This window comes from Nuphar pumila, chromosome 11, assembly GCF_984573655.1.
Source record: "Nuphar pumila chromosome 11, dmNupPumi1.hap1.1, whole genome shotgun sequence".
NCBI lineage: Eukaryota > Viridiplantae > Streptophyta > Magnoliopsida > Nymphaeales > Nymphaeaceae > Nuphar > Nuphar pumila.
Window position 1 is genome coordinate 2,230,494 of NC_143259.1, and position 21,354 is coordinate 2,251,847.

Sequence of the window (21,354 nt, forward strand, 5' to 3'; positions counted from 1 at the left end):
GATCGTCTCTGCCTACTTTGTTGATGCCTCGCGGGCCTCAGCGCACCTGCGTCACACCTCTGTGGCTGGCCATCGCTTCCCTCGTTACTGCAGATCGATGAACAGCTCCGCGACGGGCACTTCTCCATCAATTCCAACAAGACCACCGAGTTGGAGAGGTCCATTGGTGATGATCCATCTTCATCACTCGGCTTCGCTCATTCCCTTAGGTCGTTAGTGCCCCATTTCAGATCGTTGGTGTCTCCGAAATCCCATGGCAGATAGGCCAATTGCTCCAAATCCTGCAGTATCAGGCATTCGGCCGTGATCCTTGACAACCTGGTATCGAGGGGCAGCCCCTCGTCGGACGAAAATGCCCTGCCCTCGTCGTCGATTGGGCCAGAGACGTCGACCAACCTGAGTTTTCGAAGGTTGGGGCACCCTCCGGCGAGTACCCTCAATCCCTGATCCAGCGACTCTGGTGACAACCGCCTAACCTCTCCGAGAAGCCGGCCGGAAAGATCAAAATCCGACCAATCGAGGGGGATGGTGACCATGTTGTGGGTGAGCACCAACCCCCAATTGCAGGTGGGTGTCCTCTTGATGCAAGCATTGATCAGGTCCACGTCTGTGAGGTTGGGGAACCTGGAAACGAGCCTAACATGTTCTAGAAAGTTCTAATCACGGAGCTTCAATGATTTTACTGAAATGAAGAAAGAAAAGAGCAAGGATTTTTTTTTTAATTATTTTTATTTTGTGATAGATTAGTGATGGATAATATATGTCGCTAATATTTGTCGTCAATTTAGCGATGGATCAGGGACGGATATTTATCTGATGCAAAACCAAATTTAACGACGAACTCATGACAGATCATGGCATTCGCTAATTCATCGCAAATTAGCAACGGAAGTAGCGACAAAAACAAAATAAATCACAAAATAAAGAGAAGAAAAGAACAAGAGAATACACAGGATTTATGTGGTTCGGCACTCAAGCCTATGTCCACGAGTGAAGGAGGAGCAAAAAATTCACTATGAAGAAATACAGAGGCGAGATACAGAGCTCTCAAAATCCTAATCCCTAATACACTTGAAACTCTCATGCTCAATTATCGAAAGGAAATGACTATAAATATGGCGAAGAGCATGAAACCCTAACTGGTACAAATGAGAAAAATTACAAGACTGGACCAGTTAATACCAGTGAAAATCCACATTGTACGCTCACCCAATATATTTTTTGGTTCGGGTCATGGATCAAAGCGGGTCCAAAATTCAAGACACCCACAACAGCACTTAATTACCATTACACCAAGCAACGACCCTCACCTTTTAAATTATGTGTAAAATATATATATATATATAGATGATAACTCGATCAAGGGACTTCATAATACCAGCTTCATTATGTAGAGATATCCATAATTCTAGATCTTGCATGGCATTAGAGCAAGCATACGTTCAAAGGGGCTTAACTAGTCTAGATCTTCCATGGCATTAGAGCAAGCATACGCTCAAAATGGTTTAACTAGTAAAGCATTTATCTGTATCGAAATGTGAATGTAAGATATCCCATGCTTTAAGCGGGTTAATATTTTGCTACAATCGATTGTACCTACAACCAACTTAGCCAAAGTGATTTTTTTGGTAAATCTAACCTCATAAATGTTATGTATATACATGCTCTGTTTAGTAAGAACTGACTTTTGAACTGCTGGAATACGATGCGTATGCAAGTTTTTTCTTTCATGAAAAAATGGATAATTGCAAATAAACAAAAATTTTGTACTTAAAAACATGTTTTTTTAATTGAAAGAACATGATCTAAAGGTAAATCCTTGCTAAATCAAACATATTAAATGCATCTACATGGTTAGATTGAGCCAAAATGATTTGCATCGTGAGATTCCAACTGGATTGTAGGTACAAACGATTGTAGCGAACATATTACTTGTTTATGCAGTTATATGAAGTATACCCAACTACATCAAGTCAAAGTAGAAAATATGGAATTCATGATTCTGTTAACTGTTTCATGTCACACCCAAACATAAATGAACTTCTTGGGTTTCTCAGCATTTCCTTGTTAAAGTTAGCACCTATGGTATCATAATACAATATGTCCATTCTAGCTTTCTGTAGAACACCTTTCTCACTGAAAACAAAATATTTCCAACTTTTTTTTTGACAGAGAAATCTGAGGTTAGGCAGACCCCTACTAGTTATACAATTATACCATTGGGATTCGAACTTGCAACGTCCCAACACAAGGTGACGTGCACTAACTGCTCCTGCAAGACAAGCAGAACCCTCTGTTGGTAAATATTTCCAACTTTTGGTGCCTTCTTGTCTCTGCTGCCTTTGTGGAAAAGACAGGTACTCTTTCTATCTAAAAACACTATTCCAAATTCCATATTTGCAGTCCCTACTCCCTCTTGCCTGGGGATTACAATGTAAAAAGTACTCGTTCCCTTTGGATGAGGGGGGCCATGATCTGCACTATTGACTTGGAAAACCCACAATAAAGGCTGACCACAATTTATGGAGATTGAAGACCCACATCCTAAAGAAACATGGACCCTGCCATGATCCATGCAAACGATGCTCAACATTCGAAGAGAAAGAAGAATTCAAAAACACTTTAAGGGCATGTTTGCAACGCCCTGTGATTATGAAAATTTCATAGCTTCTTGAGGTTTCAAATCATAATCATGGAAGAATCACAGGGCGTTGCGAACATGAGAAAGCTTTTTCCTGTGAAAGTGTAACTTGTGAAAGTGTAACTTGTGAAAGTTGGTCACTTGTGTGAAACCTGTAACCAGCCTTCAGAGGCCGAGGAATCACAGTTGAGAATCAATCACAGCTGTGACCAAAACAAACATGCCTTTATTGACCACTGCTGTGGGGGTGTTTGTTTCATACCCTTTCCTATGAAAGAAACCATCTTTCATAGGAAAGGGAACCTGTTTCCTAAGGGCTGTGAAACAAATATAACAAATGCTATAAAGAATATTTTCCATCAAAATTGGTTCACATTTGCTGCCATAGGAAAGCACTTTCTGGCTTTAGCATCCCTTTAACGAGAAAGTGGTTTTTCTTGGGTGGGGGTGTACGTAACAAACTCACCCTAAGGCCTTGTATGTTTCATTCCCATGTAAAGAAAATGCTTTACGTGAGAATGGGCACGAAGTATGAAGCGGTTTTACATATAAAAAGTGGTAGGTGATAGAAAAACACGGGCTCACTTGAGCCAACACGGCACTTTCTCACCGTGATGCTTTGATGATTGTTTTATTCATAGTGGGAAAGGATTACACACAAAGGTTGCCTGCTCAACACTTTCCTATGTAAGTTGCATGAAACATATGAGGCTTAAGAGTCATTTTATTGTGCTCCAATAACCCAAAGGTTGGCCAATATTGGTTATTTAAAACTTTTTTTTTATAAAAAAAGCTGGGGTTAGGCAGACCCCTGCCAGTTATACAACCATGCCATGAGGTTCGATACCTCGCACCGGCTTTAGTAGGCGCAATTGGTCGTATGTACTATCCAGATGAATCTCTTTGAGGATAGTCAGACCTGTTTTGGGTTAGCCTTAAAATACATTGCAGAATAACTTAATTTGGTCAATGGCAAATACACGACGTTTTCCGCAGCCCTATACCTGAAGGCCAAGCGGCCGACCGAGATATATAGGGATGTTCAGCATGGATTTTTTGGTAGGAATTACACTTTGGATCATATTTTTTTTTATAAAAAACATGATTTTTAGAGTCATGAATTTTGGTACACTGAAGTCCTTTGATTTTGAAGCTCTTAAAGAAGAAGAAAAACATGGAAATCAAACATTCTCATGACCAACACCCGTTTTCTGTTGAATAAACCATGCAGATCACAACTGTAGAGTCTGATTTATCCTAAAAAGTCAAAAAAATATTTACTCAAAAATATGAATCATAAATAATGTTTTCCACCAGATTATTGCTAAAGCGCCATGGCAAAAAATTGGACCGGAGATGGAAGACATGAAACGGGGATGGAGGTTAAAATCAAAACTCGTGCGGAGATGGAGGCGGGGATGGACTTACGCTTTTTCCGCACCGCCCTGTCCCAATCCCCGCCTTGCCCCACCCTTCTTGTCTTTAGGGATGGCAATGGACCGAGGGAAAATGGGTCCCACCCCACCTTGCCCCATTTGGACCATGGATGGAGGATATGAAACGGGGATGGAGGTCTCGATTTTGAGACAGGGCGAGGGTGAAGACCTTGTCCTTCACCCCTATCCTGGTCCACTGCCATCCCTACGTGTAGATAGTCTTTTTTTTTTTTTGAGGAAATGTGTATAGATCATACTTAGTCATGCTGGTCAAATGTCTAGGATTTGATCCCTAGCTAGTCCTAGCTCAATAGGTCGATCATAGAAAAATATAATGTTTTGCAGTATGGTCCAACTTGATGATTGAAAATTATAAATCCCTATATATATTTGGTGGTGTCTGTGGGAGCTTCAAAGTTCTAGCCTTAGTGATGATTAAAATTTTTGTAGTTTTATGACTTGGGAAGCTCCAACAAATATACATTTGGTCATGTCATGAGCTCAAACATTTATAATTCATTATTTTTCTTTGCTAAAAATGGAGTAAAAACTTGTTGGGCCCGTAATAATATCTGCTTGTGCCAAACCACCATCAAACGTGCAGGTCAATCTAAAAAACGGATCTGATCGCATAACGAGGGCCACCCACACATGCTAGGCTCAGTCCCCAACATGTGCAACCTCTTCTTGTTGTATCCAATGTCACAAATATTCTCTCAAAAGATATTAGTATATGAAAATTTGTAGCATAATGTAAAAAATATTAAAAAAAACTAATTTTATATATATATATATATATTAAAACTACAAAAGGCTTTTATCATGTTAATATCAAGATAAATACATTATTTTTCAAAATTAGTAATATTTTAAAATTATTATTGTTATGAATACATCGCAGTGAAAATACCCAAATAAAATCATGATATTTTCAAAATATCACTTAAATTTGTGGCATAGGTTGCATCTTTACTAGGAAGACTTGTAACTGGTCTAATGCGAGAGCCCCACTATGCATTGTAGTGTTTGTCCCATAGTTACCAGAAGCACCTCTCTAAGGAGGGAAGCGCCAAGTTTCCCTCAAAAGGGAAATGCATGGAGGAAAGTCGTTTCCTATTTGTGGGTAACACGCTTCTCAAATTGCTTCACTCTTGCATCCCTTTTGTTTCCTCCTTGATTTTCCTTTGTGTTATTATTATTTTTGTTTCTTTTTTCTTTCCCAGCTTGTTTTTTATTTGTTTCACCCTCGATTCTTTTGTGTTTCTTTTTCTGCTTGTATAATTGCTTCCAAAATGAATCCTGCTTCATACTACTTTTTAACACTCACTTCTCCGCTTCCACTTCAGGAATCTATTTTGCTTCCTGTTAACTATGGTTTGCCACATGCTGACTCTTCTCATTCTTCCCTATCAAAAAAAAAAAACTTTGTTCATTTTCCATCCTATGAGAACTTTTTGGGGAGCATTTTTATTTACTTTTCAATGAAAGTTTTATTTTTGCATGATGTGTTGTGTCAAGGTTGGGTGGATGAAATGGAAGAGTGCAACTGGAGTGTTGTGCGATCGTATAATGCCATTGCGGTTGAAGGGAAAGTTTTATAGGATGACTATTAGGCCCGCTTTACTATATAGTACGAAATGTTGGGCTGCCAAGAGACATCATATTCAAAAAATGAGTGTAGCTGAGATGCGTATGTTGAGATGGATGTGTGGAAATACAATAAAAGATAAGATTCGGAACGAGGAGATAGGTAAGAAGGTAGGCGTTGCACCCATTGAAAATAAGATGAGAGAGAATCGTTTACGGTGGTTTGGACATATTCGACGAAGGCCTAATGATGCTCCAGTTAGAAGGATGGAGAAATGGGAAAATATATTAGTTGAAAGAGGTCGGGATAGGCCTAGGAAGACATGGATGGAGGTGATAAGAAAGGATATGAATGCTTTGAACCTCACCGATGACATGGCATTGGATAGAAATGAATGGAGGAGAAGGATTCATGTGGAAGACCCATAATGATTTTCTTTGTTGGTTCATATCGCCGACCCCAATTGTTTTGGGATGAAGGCGTAGTTGTAGTTGTAGTGTTGTTGTTGTTGTTGTTGTTGTTGTTGTGTTGTGTCAGTTTTTAGCCCAAGTTCCTTTTATGAAAATATATGCCTTGGTTATGTGTCCTCATGTCCTTTTTTTTTAATATCGAACTTGCACATCGAATCCGCATCACACATCCTCGTGTCTTTGTGACATAGATTGAAACATGCCAAGTGATTGGCATTGCGCATACCAAATTTACTATATATTCCAATTTTGTGTTTCCCATGCGCTACAAGTACATATATACAACAACAACAACAACTACGCCTTCATCCCAAAACAATTGGGGTCAGCGATATGAACCAAAAAAGAAATTCATTTTGGGTCTTCCACATGAATCATTTCTATCCAACGTCATGTCCTCGGTGAGGTTCAAAGCATTCATATCCTTTCCCATCATCTCCATCCAAGTCTTCCTAGGCCTACCCCGACCTCTTTTAACTAATATATTTTTTCATTTCTCCAACCTTCTAACTGGAGCATCATTAGGCCTTCGCCGAATATGTCTAAACCACCGTAAACGATTCTCTCGCATCTTATTTTCAATGGGTGCAACACCTACCTTCTTACGTATCTCTTCGTTCCGAATCTTATCTTTTATTGTATTTCCACACATCCATCTAAGCATCCGCATCTCAGCTACACTCATTTTTTGAATATGATGTCTCTTGGCAGCCCAACATTCCGTACCATATAGTAAAGCGGGTCTAATAGTCGTCCTATAAAACTTTCCCTTCAACCGCAATGGCATTCTACGATCGCACGGCACTCCAGTAGCACTTTTCCATTTCATCCACCCAACCTTTATCCTATGATTTACATCTCCATCAATTTCTCCATACTTTTGAATGATGGATCCCAAATATTTGAAATAATCATTCACCGGTATATCTTGCTCACCAAGCTTCACTACACTCCCATCACTACTTCGTTGCTTACTAAACCGACATTTCATATATTCAGTCTTACTCTTACTCAACTTAAAACCTCTAGCTTCCAATGTCTGTCTCCATAATTCTAACTTAGCATTAACCCCAGCTCTAGACTCATCAATCAAAACAATATCATCAGCAAACAACATACACCACGGTACATTTTCTTGAATTGATCTCGTAAGCTCATCCATCACTATCGCAAATAGGAAAGGGCTTAAAGCAGATCCTTGATGTAACCCAACCGTTATCGGAAGCTACAAGTACATATATACTACATGTTTATCCAATTCAATATTTAACAAGGGGTCACCCGCGTGGCTAGCGGGGTGGTTGTGATTGTGCTGAGATAAAGGCACCAGATCAAACTTCACTGGTACATGGGTGTGTCTGTAGCTTTCAGATGTGGGGGCACGCAAGGCAGGGTGGTCATGGGGCCCATCCAGAGTTTTTCTCACTTCGGCGAGGGTTCTTCGTCATAAAAAAATAATCTTAGAGCTTTGAATAGTTGATAAAGAGATCTGTGCATCACTTTGAATGCCAACTATTCACCTTCATGCACATATTGTGGCGCACATGACCACCAGCAACTAGACTGGATGGCCCTCTATGCAGAGTTGGTAAATTTTAGAATGTGGTGAGAACAGTGGGGTTTTACTAACCTTTTTCTGACAGTTTTGGACCCATCTACATTCTAGTAAAAATGATGGGATCTTTAACGTTGCAAAAGTGGACTAACGCATCCGGGCACATTTGAAGAAAAGAAAATTTTGCTTACTATACGATAATTTTTCTAAATGAAAAATTTTAGCTTGTTTGTGTTGCATGAGAAAAACAGTGGTAGGAGCATCTCTTTTTTTTTGACAGATTTAAAAAAAAAATGACATAAGTGTTAAGAGCATTTAGTGCATGTCACCTTGTGTTGGGATGTTGCGGGTTCAAAACCCAATGGTATAGTTGTATAACTGGTAGGAGTATGCCTAACCCCAGCTTGCCTTTCAAAAAAAAAAAGAGAAAAACAGATTGAAAAACATGAGAAAATGAGAGAGAGAGGGAGAGAAGGTAAATCAGCCCCCTCGAAAGAGATTGAGAGGGAGACTTGAAAATAGTGGTGCGTGGGAGGAAGACGAAGATGAAGGATGTTCTTGTGGCAATCAATGAAATGAGATGTGTTATGGGTGAATGGTTTTATTAATGCAAGAAAAAAATTTACAGGGGTGGAGGAATATTTTCTTTCAAAAATCGGATTTTTTATAAAAACTTTCCTTTCAAAATTTTTCTTTGGTTTGTAAGGGTTGAAAAAGTCATCATTTTTTCTTTCCTACTTGCTACTATTTTTTTGTGTCCAATGTGTAGTTAAGAAACATTGTATTTCAATACCAACAAAATCTAGAACTTTGTAGAGCTTTCTTTTCATGTAAGTGTTTGTTTAAAAGCCCCAAGGGATTTGGCAGAGTGAGAGGGTGTCTTGGCCGCTAGGCGGGTGGTCAAAGTGTCATTCCCACGGGTGTCACCCCTTTGAGCAAGGGAACCCCTGGAGGCAAGGGGTGCACCACAAGTTTGCACTGTCAAGTCAGTGATCATAAATACCGCAGGCATCACCAACGTGACTAGGTCTCTGTTTTGGAGGTGGATTCCCTGTTCTTCATGGGGAAAAAAATCACTTTAATAACGAGAAGAAACCACTTAAGGTCCTCCTGCCCATATGAGAGTACACCTAGCTTCTACATTGGGGCAAGGGATGCCCTCCATTGATTTTGAACCATGGTTGTCCATGTTAGTTGACAAACCACAATCTTCTCTAACCAAGAAGAAATCTATATATTGAAAGGTAAGCTGTGGCTAGGCATACCAAGTGGTGGAGCAGTGGGCATGTGCCCACCCTGGCCCGTAAAATTCTCTTAAGAGAATATGGGTCAGGGTGACTGCGCCCCCCCCCCCCCCCCCCCCCCCAACACACACACACGATTTTGCCCTAATTACGCTCAAATTCTCTCTCTCTCTCTCTCTCTCTCTCTCTCTCTCTCTCTCTCTCTCTCTCTCTCCATGAGAACGTTTGCATATCTCCGCCCTCTGTGAGGCTTTGTTGCTCTGCCCTCTCTCCCACCACTCTGGCGTGCCCATTTTTGGCATCCCTTCTCTTTGGCATGCCTACATCCAACCACATTTAGGTGCTCTCTCTTTCTCTCTATTAGGGTATAGGGTTAGGGTTCTTAGCTTTTTATTTATTGCTTAGATTTTAGGTTTTTTTGTACTTTAATGGATTTCTTGTGTGAATGCATGCTTGATCTTAGGGTTAGGGATTTTTTTTGTTATGCTTTAGATTTTAAGAATTTTAAATTTGAATACTTATTTTTGTAATTTATTGATTGAATGATGCTAAATTTGATTTTTTTTTAGTAGGCTTTAGATTTTAGAAATTTTTTATTTTAAGCCCTATTTTTGTAATTTATTGAGTGAATAATGCTAAATCCGATATTTTTTTTAGTATATTTTAGACTTTAATACTTATTTTTGTAATTTATTGAGAGATCGATGCTAAATCCTTTTTTTTTTTGTACGCTTTAGATTTTAAAGATTTTGTATTTTAATCTCTCTTTTTTGCAATTTATTGAGAAAATGCATGTTATCCGACCCATAATGTATATTTGTAAAAGTTGTCCGCACTGAATCAAACGCCAGATGTTCTAACAAAATCTCGAGCCGCTGTGCATTTGTGCCCACCCTAGCTTAAATTTTTTGCTCCGTTGAGCATACCCTACCATTTATACAATGATATCATAGAGATTTGAACTTGCAAGACAAGGGTAGCCCCAGTTCTAAAGAGATACATATTTTAGTTACAATGTAAATTTTTCAAATTTTTTTTTTTAATTAGAGTCAAAGGGAAAGTTGACTGTAATGCATTTGCTTAAGTTACTTCTGAATGAGACATGCAAAGTCAAGTAGTCAACTAGGCACTCGTGAAATCATACTTCACTCAAGGCTTGATCAACTTTGAAAATGACCTAGCCTTCAGTCTCCAATCGACCCGACTCCTAACCAGTGTTTGGCACCATGTATTGGTCCCACATGGTTTCCACTTTCTAAGAACTAAGAAATTCTTGGGAAAATCCTGGATTTTTTATGGATCTTAGCCAACCTTTTTGCTTTCACCAGTAATTTGTTAATTGAAAAATGAAAAAAGGTTGAAGGAAAACCAAATTTTCAAGAAGATCAAACATCCTTCATTGTTAGGGGTGCCAATGGGTCAGGTTTCACCCGTACCCCCACCCTATAGGGTCAGGGTTTGGTGATAAAGGAAGAGGTTCGATTAAAATTTGAATCTGTCCTAAAGGGTCCTATTAGTATATGGAGCCAAGAATGGTGAAAGCACCGCCAAGCCCATCACCACCTTTTTTGAGAAATTAACATGAGGACCCAAAATAAAGCTTAAAGTATTATTTTATCGGGTATCAACGGGTCTGGTTCATGTAATTCTTATAGGACTGGGGTATGTTTTTTTTACGGCAGACCTGGGCCAAGACTCAGTACCAGTACCTCAAAGTCAGATCCAGATTCGGACTCACCTAGGTCCAAACCAGCTTCGAGGCATTCACCCTACCCGTAGTCATTTTATAAGAGGGTAAGGGCGTCGTTGACTTTTTGATGTCAGAATGAAAGAAGAGGAAAATAAATAAATAAAAAAAATAAAACTGTGAAAAAACTGTCATCAGAGGTGAGGTGGGGCAGGCTGCTTCATCCACAGCTCGTGCAGGTTAAAAAAAAAAAAAGTACAGCAAAAATACAAAACATCAACGGATAACGGAAGTTAAACAAGGTGAAATGAGATTTAAAACAAAAAGTCTCAAAGTTTTAAAATTTTACAAGATAACCCTTCCCATCCGGGTGAGATTACAATGTCCATCAACCACCAAACAAACACTGGAAAAAAAAATACAAGCAGCCATATACAGTGTGATCAGGTTTATGAGAGGTTTTTTCAGGTGATAAAAAAAAAATGGTAGTTAAAACCTAGAGATTCCAACATGACACCCCTAGGAATGGCAGTGGATTTGGGGGAAACGGGGCCACCTCCCACCTAGTGGGAGGACATGAAACGAGAATGGAGGTGGAGATGAAGGTTAAAATCAAAACCCGTGCAGGATGAAAGCGGGGATGGACTTACACTTTCTTCCGCCCTATCCCCGATCTCCACTAATAAAATAACTAAAATGCCTTTAGAGATGACAGTGGACCTAAGAGAAATAAGGCTCCACTCCGCCATGCCCTATTTGAACCGGTGATGGAGGACATGAAATTGGGATGGAGGCGGGGATGAAGGTTAAAATCAAAACCCATGCAGGGATGAAGGGCAAATTTTTGAGATAGGGCAAGGGTATAGACCTTGTCCCCCACCCTCATCCACTGCCATCCCTAGACACCTCTAAGTTATGATAGTGCAACCTAACCGTCCAATTATGTTATTCAGATATTCTTAAATAGGGTTTTACTCACCAATAAGAGGCTAGCAAGTGTATGTCGTTGAAACTTTGGCGGTTCAAAACCCAATGGTATAGTTGTATAACTGGTAGGGGTCTGCCTAACCCCAGTTTGCCTATAAAAAAAAGGTTTCTCAAATAAGAAAATGAATTTTTTTCTTATATCTTTACATTGCATTTTTAAAAAAAGGGTATGTTGCCTTTTAAGCAGTAATAATTTAAAAAAAAAATCATGTAACTTTCATTTTTTTTACTTTGTATATATTTATATATATATATATATAATATTTATAAAAAAAAAATAAACTGTTGATCTTTAAATCTTAGAAAAACCTACCTAAGTGTTGAAATCGGACAATCCAAGAGTGGACTCCTGTAAAATCAAGTAAATATGAAAAATAAGTGGAGAACTATGAGAGGGAGAGAGTAAGTAGGTTACAAAAGGAGGCATATCAACCAACAAAAAAACCACAGCAGCTTCAACAAAAAACAGCAAGAAAATTTTGCCGGGGGACACCCCCACACATTTGAGAAAAGAAGTAAGAAAGAGAATCCCCCTTAACGGCTGACCCCACACACCAGTGTAGGGCAATTCCCCTCGTAACAAGCAAAGCACATCCCTTCATACAGATACAACATGGATCCCATCTCCGTAATCCCTCACCAATCCCTGGGCAATTCCCAAAACTCCACCACCTCCGAGTAAGAGAGAGACCAAAGCAACAAAAGGAAGGAAGAGAGAGAAGAAGCAGCAAAAGCAAAAAGGGGACGACCCAAATTCGTTAATCCTGCTCCGTACCCTCCATTCCCCCTTCCCCATCATTTCCTTTCTTTCATCAGAGAGAGAGATTTATGTTTTTTTAATGGCGAAATAGTGCTTCAGATCGTCTCTCCCCCACTTGGGGGATCCAAACACGCCGTCTCCGATCTGAAAGGGCCCTTCAATCAGAGAATCTATCCTTCTCTTGCCTTCAATCCATGGTCAAGATTTGGTCTTTTGACTTCTGATTCCTTTTTCACTCTACAATTCGTAGAAAGGAGTCGAGAAGGAGGAGGAGGAGCAGTGGTCTGAGATGAACGAGCTGTCGCGGTACGCGCACAGCCCCGCCCACACGGCGGTCCTCCGGCGGGACCACGCGGTGCTGCGGCGCATCGTGGGGTCGCTGCCGGAGGTCGGGCTGGTGACGACGGAGGAGGAGTCGGTGGCGGCGGAGCTCCGGGCAGACGCGGTCTCGGCGGTGCTGGACGTCCGCGAGGGGATCCCCGGACGGGAGACGCCGCTGCACGTCGCCGTCCGTCTGGGCGACGCCGTGGCCACCGACATCCTGATGGCGGCCGGCGCCGACTGGAGTCTGCAGAACGAGCGGGGTTGGAGCTCGTTGCAGGAGGCCGTCTGCTCGCGGCAGGACACCGTCGCGGCGGCGATCGCCCGCCACTACCAGCCTCTCGCCTGGGCCAAGTGGTGCCGGCGGCTCCCCCGGCTCGTCGCCGCCTCAGGACGGTTGCGCGACTTCTACATGGAGATCTCCTTCCACTTCGAGAGCTCCGTCATCCCCTTCATCAGCCGGATCGCCCCCTCCGACACCTACCGGATCTGGAAGCGCGGCGCCAACCTCCGGGCGGACATGACCCTCGCCGGCTTCGACGGATTCCGCATCCAGCGGTCCGACCAGAGCTTCATCTTCTTCGGCGAGGGCGACGCCTCCGGCAGGATCCCCACCGGAGCGCTCATCGTGCTGGCGCACCGCGAAAAGGAGGTCGCCAACGCGCTCGAGGGCGCAGGGGCGCCGCCCAGCGAGGCGGAGGTGGCGCGGGAAGTGGCGCTCATGGCGCAGACTAACATGTACCGGCCGGGGATCGACGTGACGAAGGCGGAGCTCGTGCCGCACCTCAACTGGCGGAGGCAGGACCGGACGGAGACGGTTGGGGCGTGGAAGGCGAGGGTCTACGAGATGCACCACGTCACGGTGAGCGTCAAGTCGAGGAAGGTCCCCGGGGCGATGACGGACGAGGAGCTCTTTGCAGCGGCCGAGGAGGAGGAGGCCGGTGCGGGCGGCAGGGCGGAGGATCTGCTCACTGCGGAGGAGAGGATGCAGCTCGACTCTGCATTGAGGGCGGGCGGGAATTCGGATGAAGAGGAATGTGATGGCGACGGCGCTGCCGCCGCAGGGAAGGAGAGAAAGGGGTGGTTTGGGTGGAACGGCAAGAAATTGGCTGAGGGTGGGGATCGAGCGGCGACAGGGAATAAGGTTGGGGACGGGAAGAAGGCAGGGAGCATGCCAAAAACGGCAACGATGACGAAGAAGAAGAAGAGTGGTGCTGGTGCTGGTGCGGGTTTGGGTGATGGGAAGAATGAGAGCGAGTACAGGAAGGGATTGAGGCCGGTGCTTTGGTTGACGGAAGATTTCCCGTTGAAGACGGAGGATTTGTTACCGTTGCTCGATATCTTGGCTAACAAAGTGAAGGCCGTGAGGAGGTTGAGGGAGCTTTTGACCACCAAATTGCCTCCGGGAACGTTCCCCGTTAAGGTATCCTTCCTTTTTTGCCTCTTGTTTTTTTTCAATCCCTTCTTTTGTTTTCACTTCTTCCATGATCAAATTTGTGGCTCTTTTCTTTGATTTTTGTTTGGTGAATTGTTGATAATGGGAATCCTGTTGTTACATTGGAACACCATAATTTTGTTGTTGAATCATTGTTCATTGGCTTGAAAATACAAATTTAGGAAGTGGGTCCCCAAATGTTTCTAAGTTTGCTTACATTGGAAGACCATAGTTTTGTTGACGAACCATTGTGCACTGGCATGGAAACAGAAACTTGGGAAGTTGGTTCCCAAAACTTTATTGGTTTGTTTAATTTTGGACGAACACTGCTCCATCTAGTGGACGGATTTGGTGTTGAATCCTCTAAATATTGAGGATATGAGATGTTTAATTTGCTTAATTGACATTGGAAGACCATAGTTTTGTAGCCGAACCATTGTACACTGGCATGGAAATAGAAACTTGGGAAGTTGGTTACCAAAACTTTATTGGTTTGCTTAATTTTGGACGAACACTGCTTATACTTTCCTATTTGTGTGTGCTTCTTTATCAAGAGGCTTGTTGTATTTGGTAAGGACTGTATAACACGTTCCACAGCACACAATATACCCATTGGGAATTGTAGGAACTGAAGGAATACAGCCACAGCAATATTGTCTCTCCTTAACGACTTTGAGTATCACATCGGTACCTGTTCTAACCATTCTTGGAGTCTCCAGAAGTATAAAAGATCCAAGGGCCCTGTTAGCTGACTCTTGCTACCTGACTAAAGACATGGAGGACTCCAAAAAAAACTCGCTGTTGTGATATTAACTTGTTTTTATATCTTTGAACTGTTACTCTGAAACAGTTTACACAACTGCTCTAACAATTCTTGGAGCCTCCAGACGTATAAAAGATCCAAGGACCCTGTTAGCTGACTCTTGCTACCTGACTAAAGACATGGAGGACTCCAAAAAAAAACTCCTTGCTGTTGTGATATGAACTTGTTTTTATATCTTTGAACTGTTACTCTGAAACAGTTTACACAACTGCCACCTTGGGTTTGCTAAATTTTCTAAAGTTTTTTTCTTCTTTTTGATGCATTTCAGGTTGCTATTCCAATTGTGCCCACCATTAGAGTTCTCGTCACCTTTACAAAGTTTGAGGAGCTTCAGCCAGTGGAGGAGTTCTCTACTCCTCTCTCCAGCCCTGCTCATTTTCAGGATTCCAAGACAAAGGATTCTGAATCTTCATCTTCATGGATCTCATGGATGAGAGGAAGTCGAGGGCAACCAAACAGCAGTTCAGCATCCACGGAGAACCAATGGAGAGATGATGTCGATCCGTTTCTCATACCCACAGACTACACTTGGGTAGATGCAAAGGAGAAAAAGCAACGAATGAAAGTGAAGGCCAAGAACAAGGGGAAGAAGCCGGCATCCAGGAATTCCGAGATGCAGCAAGTCAGTCTTGAAGGTTAAACCCCTGCCTCATGGGCCACAACAATTAGACAGTTTATTTGGCTTTAATTATCAAGAAAGAATTCTGACCAGGAATTATCAAAAAACGCTCCCCCTTGTGATATGGTATAAGATCTGGGTCAGTCTTACTCTTCTGGTGGAGCTCAACTTATGACATGATTCTGCCCCACCTTTGCATGGATGTGAAATCTCACTTAGTTTCAGTTATGATTTATGTGCCATTTGCTTGCTGTTCTGCTCTCCAATCCCTCCTATGGATTATGCCATATGCCACAGTATAACTTCTGACTGATGGCCATGGTCAATAGTTTGATGTTGAGTACGGTGGATTCATAAATCCGAAAAACACTTTATATGATCGTTAACTTGTTCGTGCGAAATCATTAAAAGGATCGAAACTTGATGTGAAAGCATACCTGAATCCATTGGTGTTTTGATAGATCTTTCACAGGTATGATCTTGCAGAACTTATATACGTGGCATTACTTTCTTCTCTGAACCTAATGAGAGAGGGTCAGTTTTCTTTGTTGATAGGGAGGCAAAAGAGAATAGTCACTGTATATATGATTTTGTGGACCATAACCTAATTGTAAATGCGTTAGAGTCTATTTACAATTTATCCCATCATAAAATAAAAAATTGACAAATGAAGGCACATGAGGTCTCTGCACATAATATAATCATACCATATGAGATTATATGGCTCAACCGTATGTGATTATTTTATATGAGCTTAACATATAATGTGTAATTAAACATACGCAAGCTCACACGATTTATCTAACAATCTTTCACTTGGGCTACATATGTCATCTTATAATCATGCATTATAATCTTATGAGCTCAAAAACATTGTCTTATTAGATGACATCTCTAACAAACAATCTGGTACATTGATCATGTTAATATAGAACCAAAGCGGACTTCATTACAATTATCATAATTAAACCCATCAATGATCATGTATATTGACATAACCAAATGACATAGATCAAGTATGGATGTGAAGCATAGAAATTACATATAATGTGATCCAAACATGCCTATTTTTAACTGGTTTTGCCTTATTCTTTAGTGAGATTAGAAAAAAATGAATACGGAATGAAATCGAAATATAAATTTTATACTAAAGCAATAAATTGAAACTTTATTATATCATAGAACGTTCAAATACAAACTCTCATTAAACCAGCATGTCATTAAATGATAAAATACCCATTCGAACAGTATGTTCTTGAAAGACCTTGGGTGGCAAACTTTTGGTAAGCATATCCGCAATCATGGAGTTTGTGCCAATATGTTCTATAGATATTTGATCATTTTGTACTTTCTTTAACAACAAGGAACTTGATGTCAATATGCTTTGACTTCGACGAGCTCATGTTGTTTTTGGAATATAGCACTATCGAATTATTGTCACAAAATAACTTTAGCAGTTTTTCAACATTATTCAAAATTCACAGTTTAGTGACAAAATTGTGTAATCATATTTCGGGATTGGATGTCTCATAATAGGCTACGAACTCTGTTGTTATAATGAAAGATGCAATGAGTGTTTGTTTGGCACTCCTTCGAGAAATAGCTCACCCGGCCAACAAAAAAACATAATCTGACGTGGATCTACGATTGTCTTAGCATTCAGCAAAGTCAAAATCAAAATACCCAATGATCTTCAACAGATCTGACGTCCTGTATGTGAGCATGTGATATTTTGTTCTTTGCAAGTACCACATAACCCGTTTGGCTGCTTTCCAATCCATCTCTGGGTTATTTAGATATCTAGTCAACATCCCTACAATATATGTTATATCAGGACGTGTACATACTTGAACATATATAAGACTCTCTACAATAGATGCATAGAAAATATTTTTCATATTCTTAAATTCAAACTGGTGTTTAGGACACTGAGCAAAACTGAACTTGCCTCTCTTAGTAACAGGGGTATCACCTAGTTTACAATCTTTCATGCCAAATCTATCAAGAATCTTTCGATATAGCTCTTTTGCGATAATCTAAGAATACCCTGAGAACGATCTCGATATATCTGAATCCCTAATACAAAAGAGGTGTCACCAAGATCTTTCATTTCAAATTTCTTTGTCAGAAATCTATTGGTTTCGTGCAATATACCTATATCATTACTAGTAAGTAATATGTCATCAACATATAAAACAAACAAAATATATTTAACCTCACTGAACTTATGGTATATGCATTCATCAACCACATTCATTTTAAAATCAAATGAGAGAATAACTTGATGAAATTTATTATACCATTGACAGGAAGCCTGCTTAAGTCCATAGATGAATTTCTTTAATTTACAATTCATTTTCTTTGCATCGCTTGAGACAAAATATTTTGGTTGCACTATATATAGTATTTCATCAAATGTCATCATTAAGTAATGCAGTCTTTACATCCATTTAATGCAGCTCTAAATCAAAATGACTCACAAGGATCATCATAATTCTGAAAGTCTTTCATAGAAACTGAAATGAAAGTCCCTGTATAATCAATGCCTAACTTTTGAGTAAATCATTTTGCAACAAGATGGGTCTTATATCTTTTCACATTACTCATTGAAACCCTCTTGTTTTTAAATATCAATTTGCTACCAATGGATTTCACACCTTCAAGTAATGGGACAAGATCTTATACGTCATTATCTTTCATAAATTTAATATCCTCATGAATGACATCTATCTACTTTTGAGAGTTAAAAGTTTATATATCTTGATGAAAGTTGATTAGATCATCTTCCTTTAAACCAATATCACCTTCATGTTCTTGGACAAAAACAATATAATCATCAGGAATTGCCCTTCTCCTCTCTCTAGTGGATTTTCTTAATGGCACTTGTTCTTGAGGTATAACTTGAGGTGTTTCTTGAGCTTGTTGAGTTTGTACTCAAGGAGTGAAAGCTTGATTTTGGATTGGGAGACTTAGAACATTGCCTTGTTCTGAATTTGTTGAAACAATATCAAAAATAATAATCTGATCATTGTCAACAACTGTAAGAAGAGAAACAAATTCTTCTTCAAAAGAATGTCTTTTACCTTATCACTCCCCACAAACTCAGCATACTCAAAGAAACAAGTGTTTTTCGTTTCAAAAAATAACTTATTTATAAGGTCATAAAATTTATAACCTCTGGATATTTCAGATTACTTAACAAAATAGCAGTTAATCGTTCTTGAGTTCAGTTTCTATTCATGTGGCCTATAGGGCCTAGCCTCAACTGGACATCCTCAAATATGAAAATGCTTCATATTAGGCTTTTTGTTTGTCCACATTTCATATGGGGTCATAGTTACTGCTTTAGTTGGTACCATGTTCAATACATAAGTTGTAGTCTTTAATGTCTCTTTCCAGAGGGACTTTGGTAAAGTAGAATAAAAAATCATACTTTGTATCATATCTTTTAAGGTCTTGTTTCGTCTCTCAGCAACACCATTCGTGCTAGAAGTGCCTAGCGTGGTGTACTGATGTACTAAGAGACGATATCACATTCTTTTAAGAATTTAACAAAGGGTCATAGATGTTGTTCACCTGATTTATCATATCTACCATAATATTCACCACCACGGTCAGATTTGACGGCCTTAATCATTTTGTCAAGTTGGGTTTCAACTTCAGCCTTAAATAATTTAAACACATTCAGGAACTGAGACTTTTTATAAATTAAATATAGGTACCCATAACGTGAAGAGTCATCTATAAACGTAATAAAATATTATTGATCATTCCAAGAAACCGGAGGGAATAACCCACAAATATCTGTATGAATTAGTTCTAAGATGTATGTTCTTCTTTCGGCACATTTTTTCTTTATGTTTGTTTGGTTCTCTTTTATACACTCAACACAAACCTGAAAGTCAGTGAAATCAAGAGAATCAAGAATTTTACTTGCCACAAGTATTTCAAACTCTTTGTTTAGAAATATGACATAATTGTTTATCCCATAATAAAACAGAATTCTCATTTGTTAATTTTCGTTTTGTATTACGAAAACTTGAATGCAAGGTTTTATTATATGAGGCAACAATATTAAGTAAATATAGGTTATCAACCACAGATAAAGAACCGGTCCCAATAAAATTTGAACCAATAAACAATTTAAGTTGATTATTTTTAAATAAACAAAAATAATCTAATTTATCTAATGCGAAAATGGAAACCAAATTATATTTAATTGACAGTACAATGTATGTTTCTTTTAAATCTAAATAATTATCAGTCTTTAATAATAACCTAAAGGTTCATATTGTCTTAAGTTAAACTGATTTGTCATCGCCCACATAGATTAATCTTTCAACATCAATTGGTGTTCGACAACTTAAGTAACCTTGCATAAACACGCTTATGTGAGTGGTAGCATCAAAATTCATCCACCAAGTGTATTTGGGTATAGAAGTTAAATTAACCTCAGAACAAACTAAAGTAAGGAGCGCACATTTTTTTTCACGCCAAACATGATATTTGGTACAGTTCTTCTTCATGTGACCATTTCCTTTGCAAAAGAAACAACTGGACTTTGGATTCTTATGTCTTTTCTGTTTCTTCTGTGATTAAAGGTCTACTGCAGCTTTTTTATTCCTTTTTTTTTTGTCTTTAGAGGCTATTACCAAGTAAGCACTTTTTGTTTTTGTTTTTTTGCTTCGTTTTTTTTCTTGCACACAGTGTAAAATAACCTCATTAAGAGTTCATTTGTCCTTTTATAACTGACTGTATTGTGCAAAAGAGATCAAAATTAAGTGCACGAGTAAGTCATCAAACAAGGTGAGGAGAATGCTCACCATCGACTTGAAGGCATGGACTCATCGAGGACGTCGATAGGTTGAGGAGAACGCCAAACACAAACTGAAACTTCTAGAATATGGGCAATAGGTTGTTAGCTGCACTAATCATACAACCCAACCCCTCCTTTTATAATGAGAGATAAGGGGCGGTTACTGAATGTGGTCTCTCCACATTCACTTAACTTCCACCCCCACTAACACCTATAAACTGTTCACTAACAGCCCACTTAATATAGTGTCAAACCGGGTCACCCTATGGGTTGGACCCAGACCCGAAATGTCCAACAAGCTTGCCTTACAAAAAAAAATTTATTAAGTAACAGAAAATTAGGGCATTTTCCAACTTCAGTTGGTTGCGGGCAACCAGTCTTCTAAGGATGAAATTGTGCACCCTTACAGTTTTATTTTCAGGAACTGCTCTCAAGTCTCTAAAAGAAGCAGATGGTAATTTTGAGAAGCCATTGATGGACATGTCCACCTGTGTGCAATGTTGATGATTCAGAGTTCAGACAGGCACTGCTCTTAAGTCTCTAAACGAAGCAGATGGTAACTTTGAGAAGCCATTGATGGATATGTCCACTTGTTTGCCATGTTGATGATTCAGAGTTCAGACACAGGCACAGCTAAGTGCTGAGCTTTGATGCAACCAACCAAAAAAGATGATGACAGGCTTCACATGGTCCTGTTCAGATGGGAGTCAGAGACTGGGAGCATAGTGACACCACTGTACCACTTTCATCTCAAATCCATCAGCAGACCTGCAGGAGACCTGGCAATAGGTTTTGAATAACTTATAAGCAATGTCTAGGTAAATCTATTTCATGGCTTCACATTTTTTTAGTGGTAAACTATGATCAGATCCACATCCAGTCGGGACTAATTCTATAAAATGGATCCAATCATCCAGTTGGGACCAAGACCCATACAACTGCATAAAACCGAGCTAGAAAGGGTCTACAGTT

The 21,354-nt window shown here is 39.9% G+C and overlaps 1 protein-coding gene across 1 annotated transcript; it reads left to right on the top strand.

Moving 5' to 3' along the window:
* Nucleotides 1-12,296: 12,296 nt before the first annotated feature.
* Nucleotides 12,297-15,817, top strand: LOC149821603 (uncharacterized). The gene is made up of 2 exons (XM_089980889.1): nt 12,297-14,112; nt 15,216-15,817. Exons 1-2 carry the CDS (start codon nt 12,658-12,660, stop codon nt 15,585-15,587), a joined length of 1,827 nt encoding a protein of 608 aa, XP_089837015.1. The 5' UTR covers nt 12,297-12,657; the 3' UTR covers nt 15,588-15,817.
* Nucleotides 15,818-21,354: the final 5,537 nt, after the last annotated feature.

What these genes read in the sequence shown, in the direction of transcription:
- LOC149821603 (XM_089980889.1), top strand. Translation starts at nt 12,658, where the DNA reads ATGAACGAGCTGTCGCGGTACGCGCACAGCCCCGCCCACACGGCGGTC. An exon ending in CGGGAACGTTCCCCGTTAAG is followed by an intron (nt 14,113 to 15,215) that starts GTATCCTTCCTT and finishes GATGCATTTCAG; the next exon opens with GTTGCTATTCCAATTGTGCC.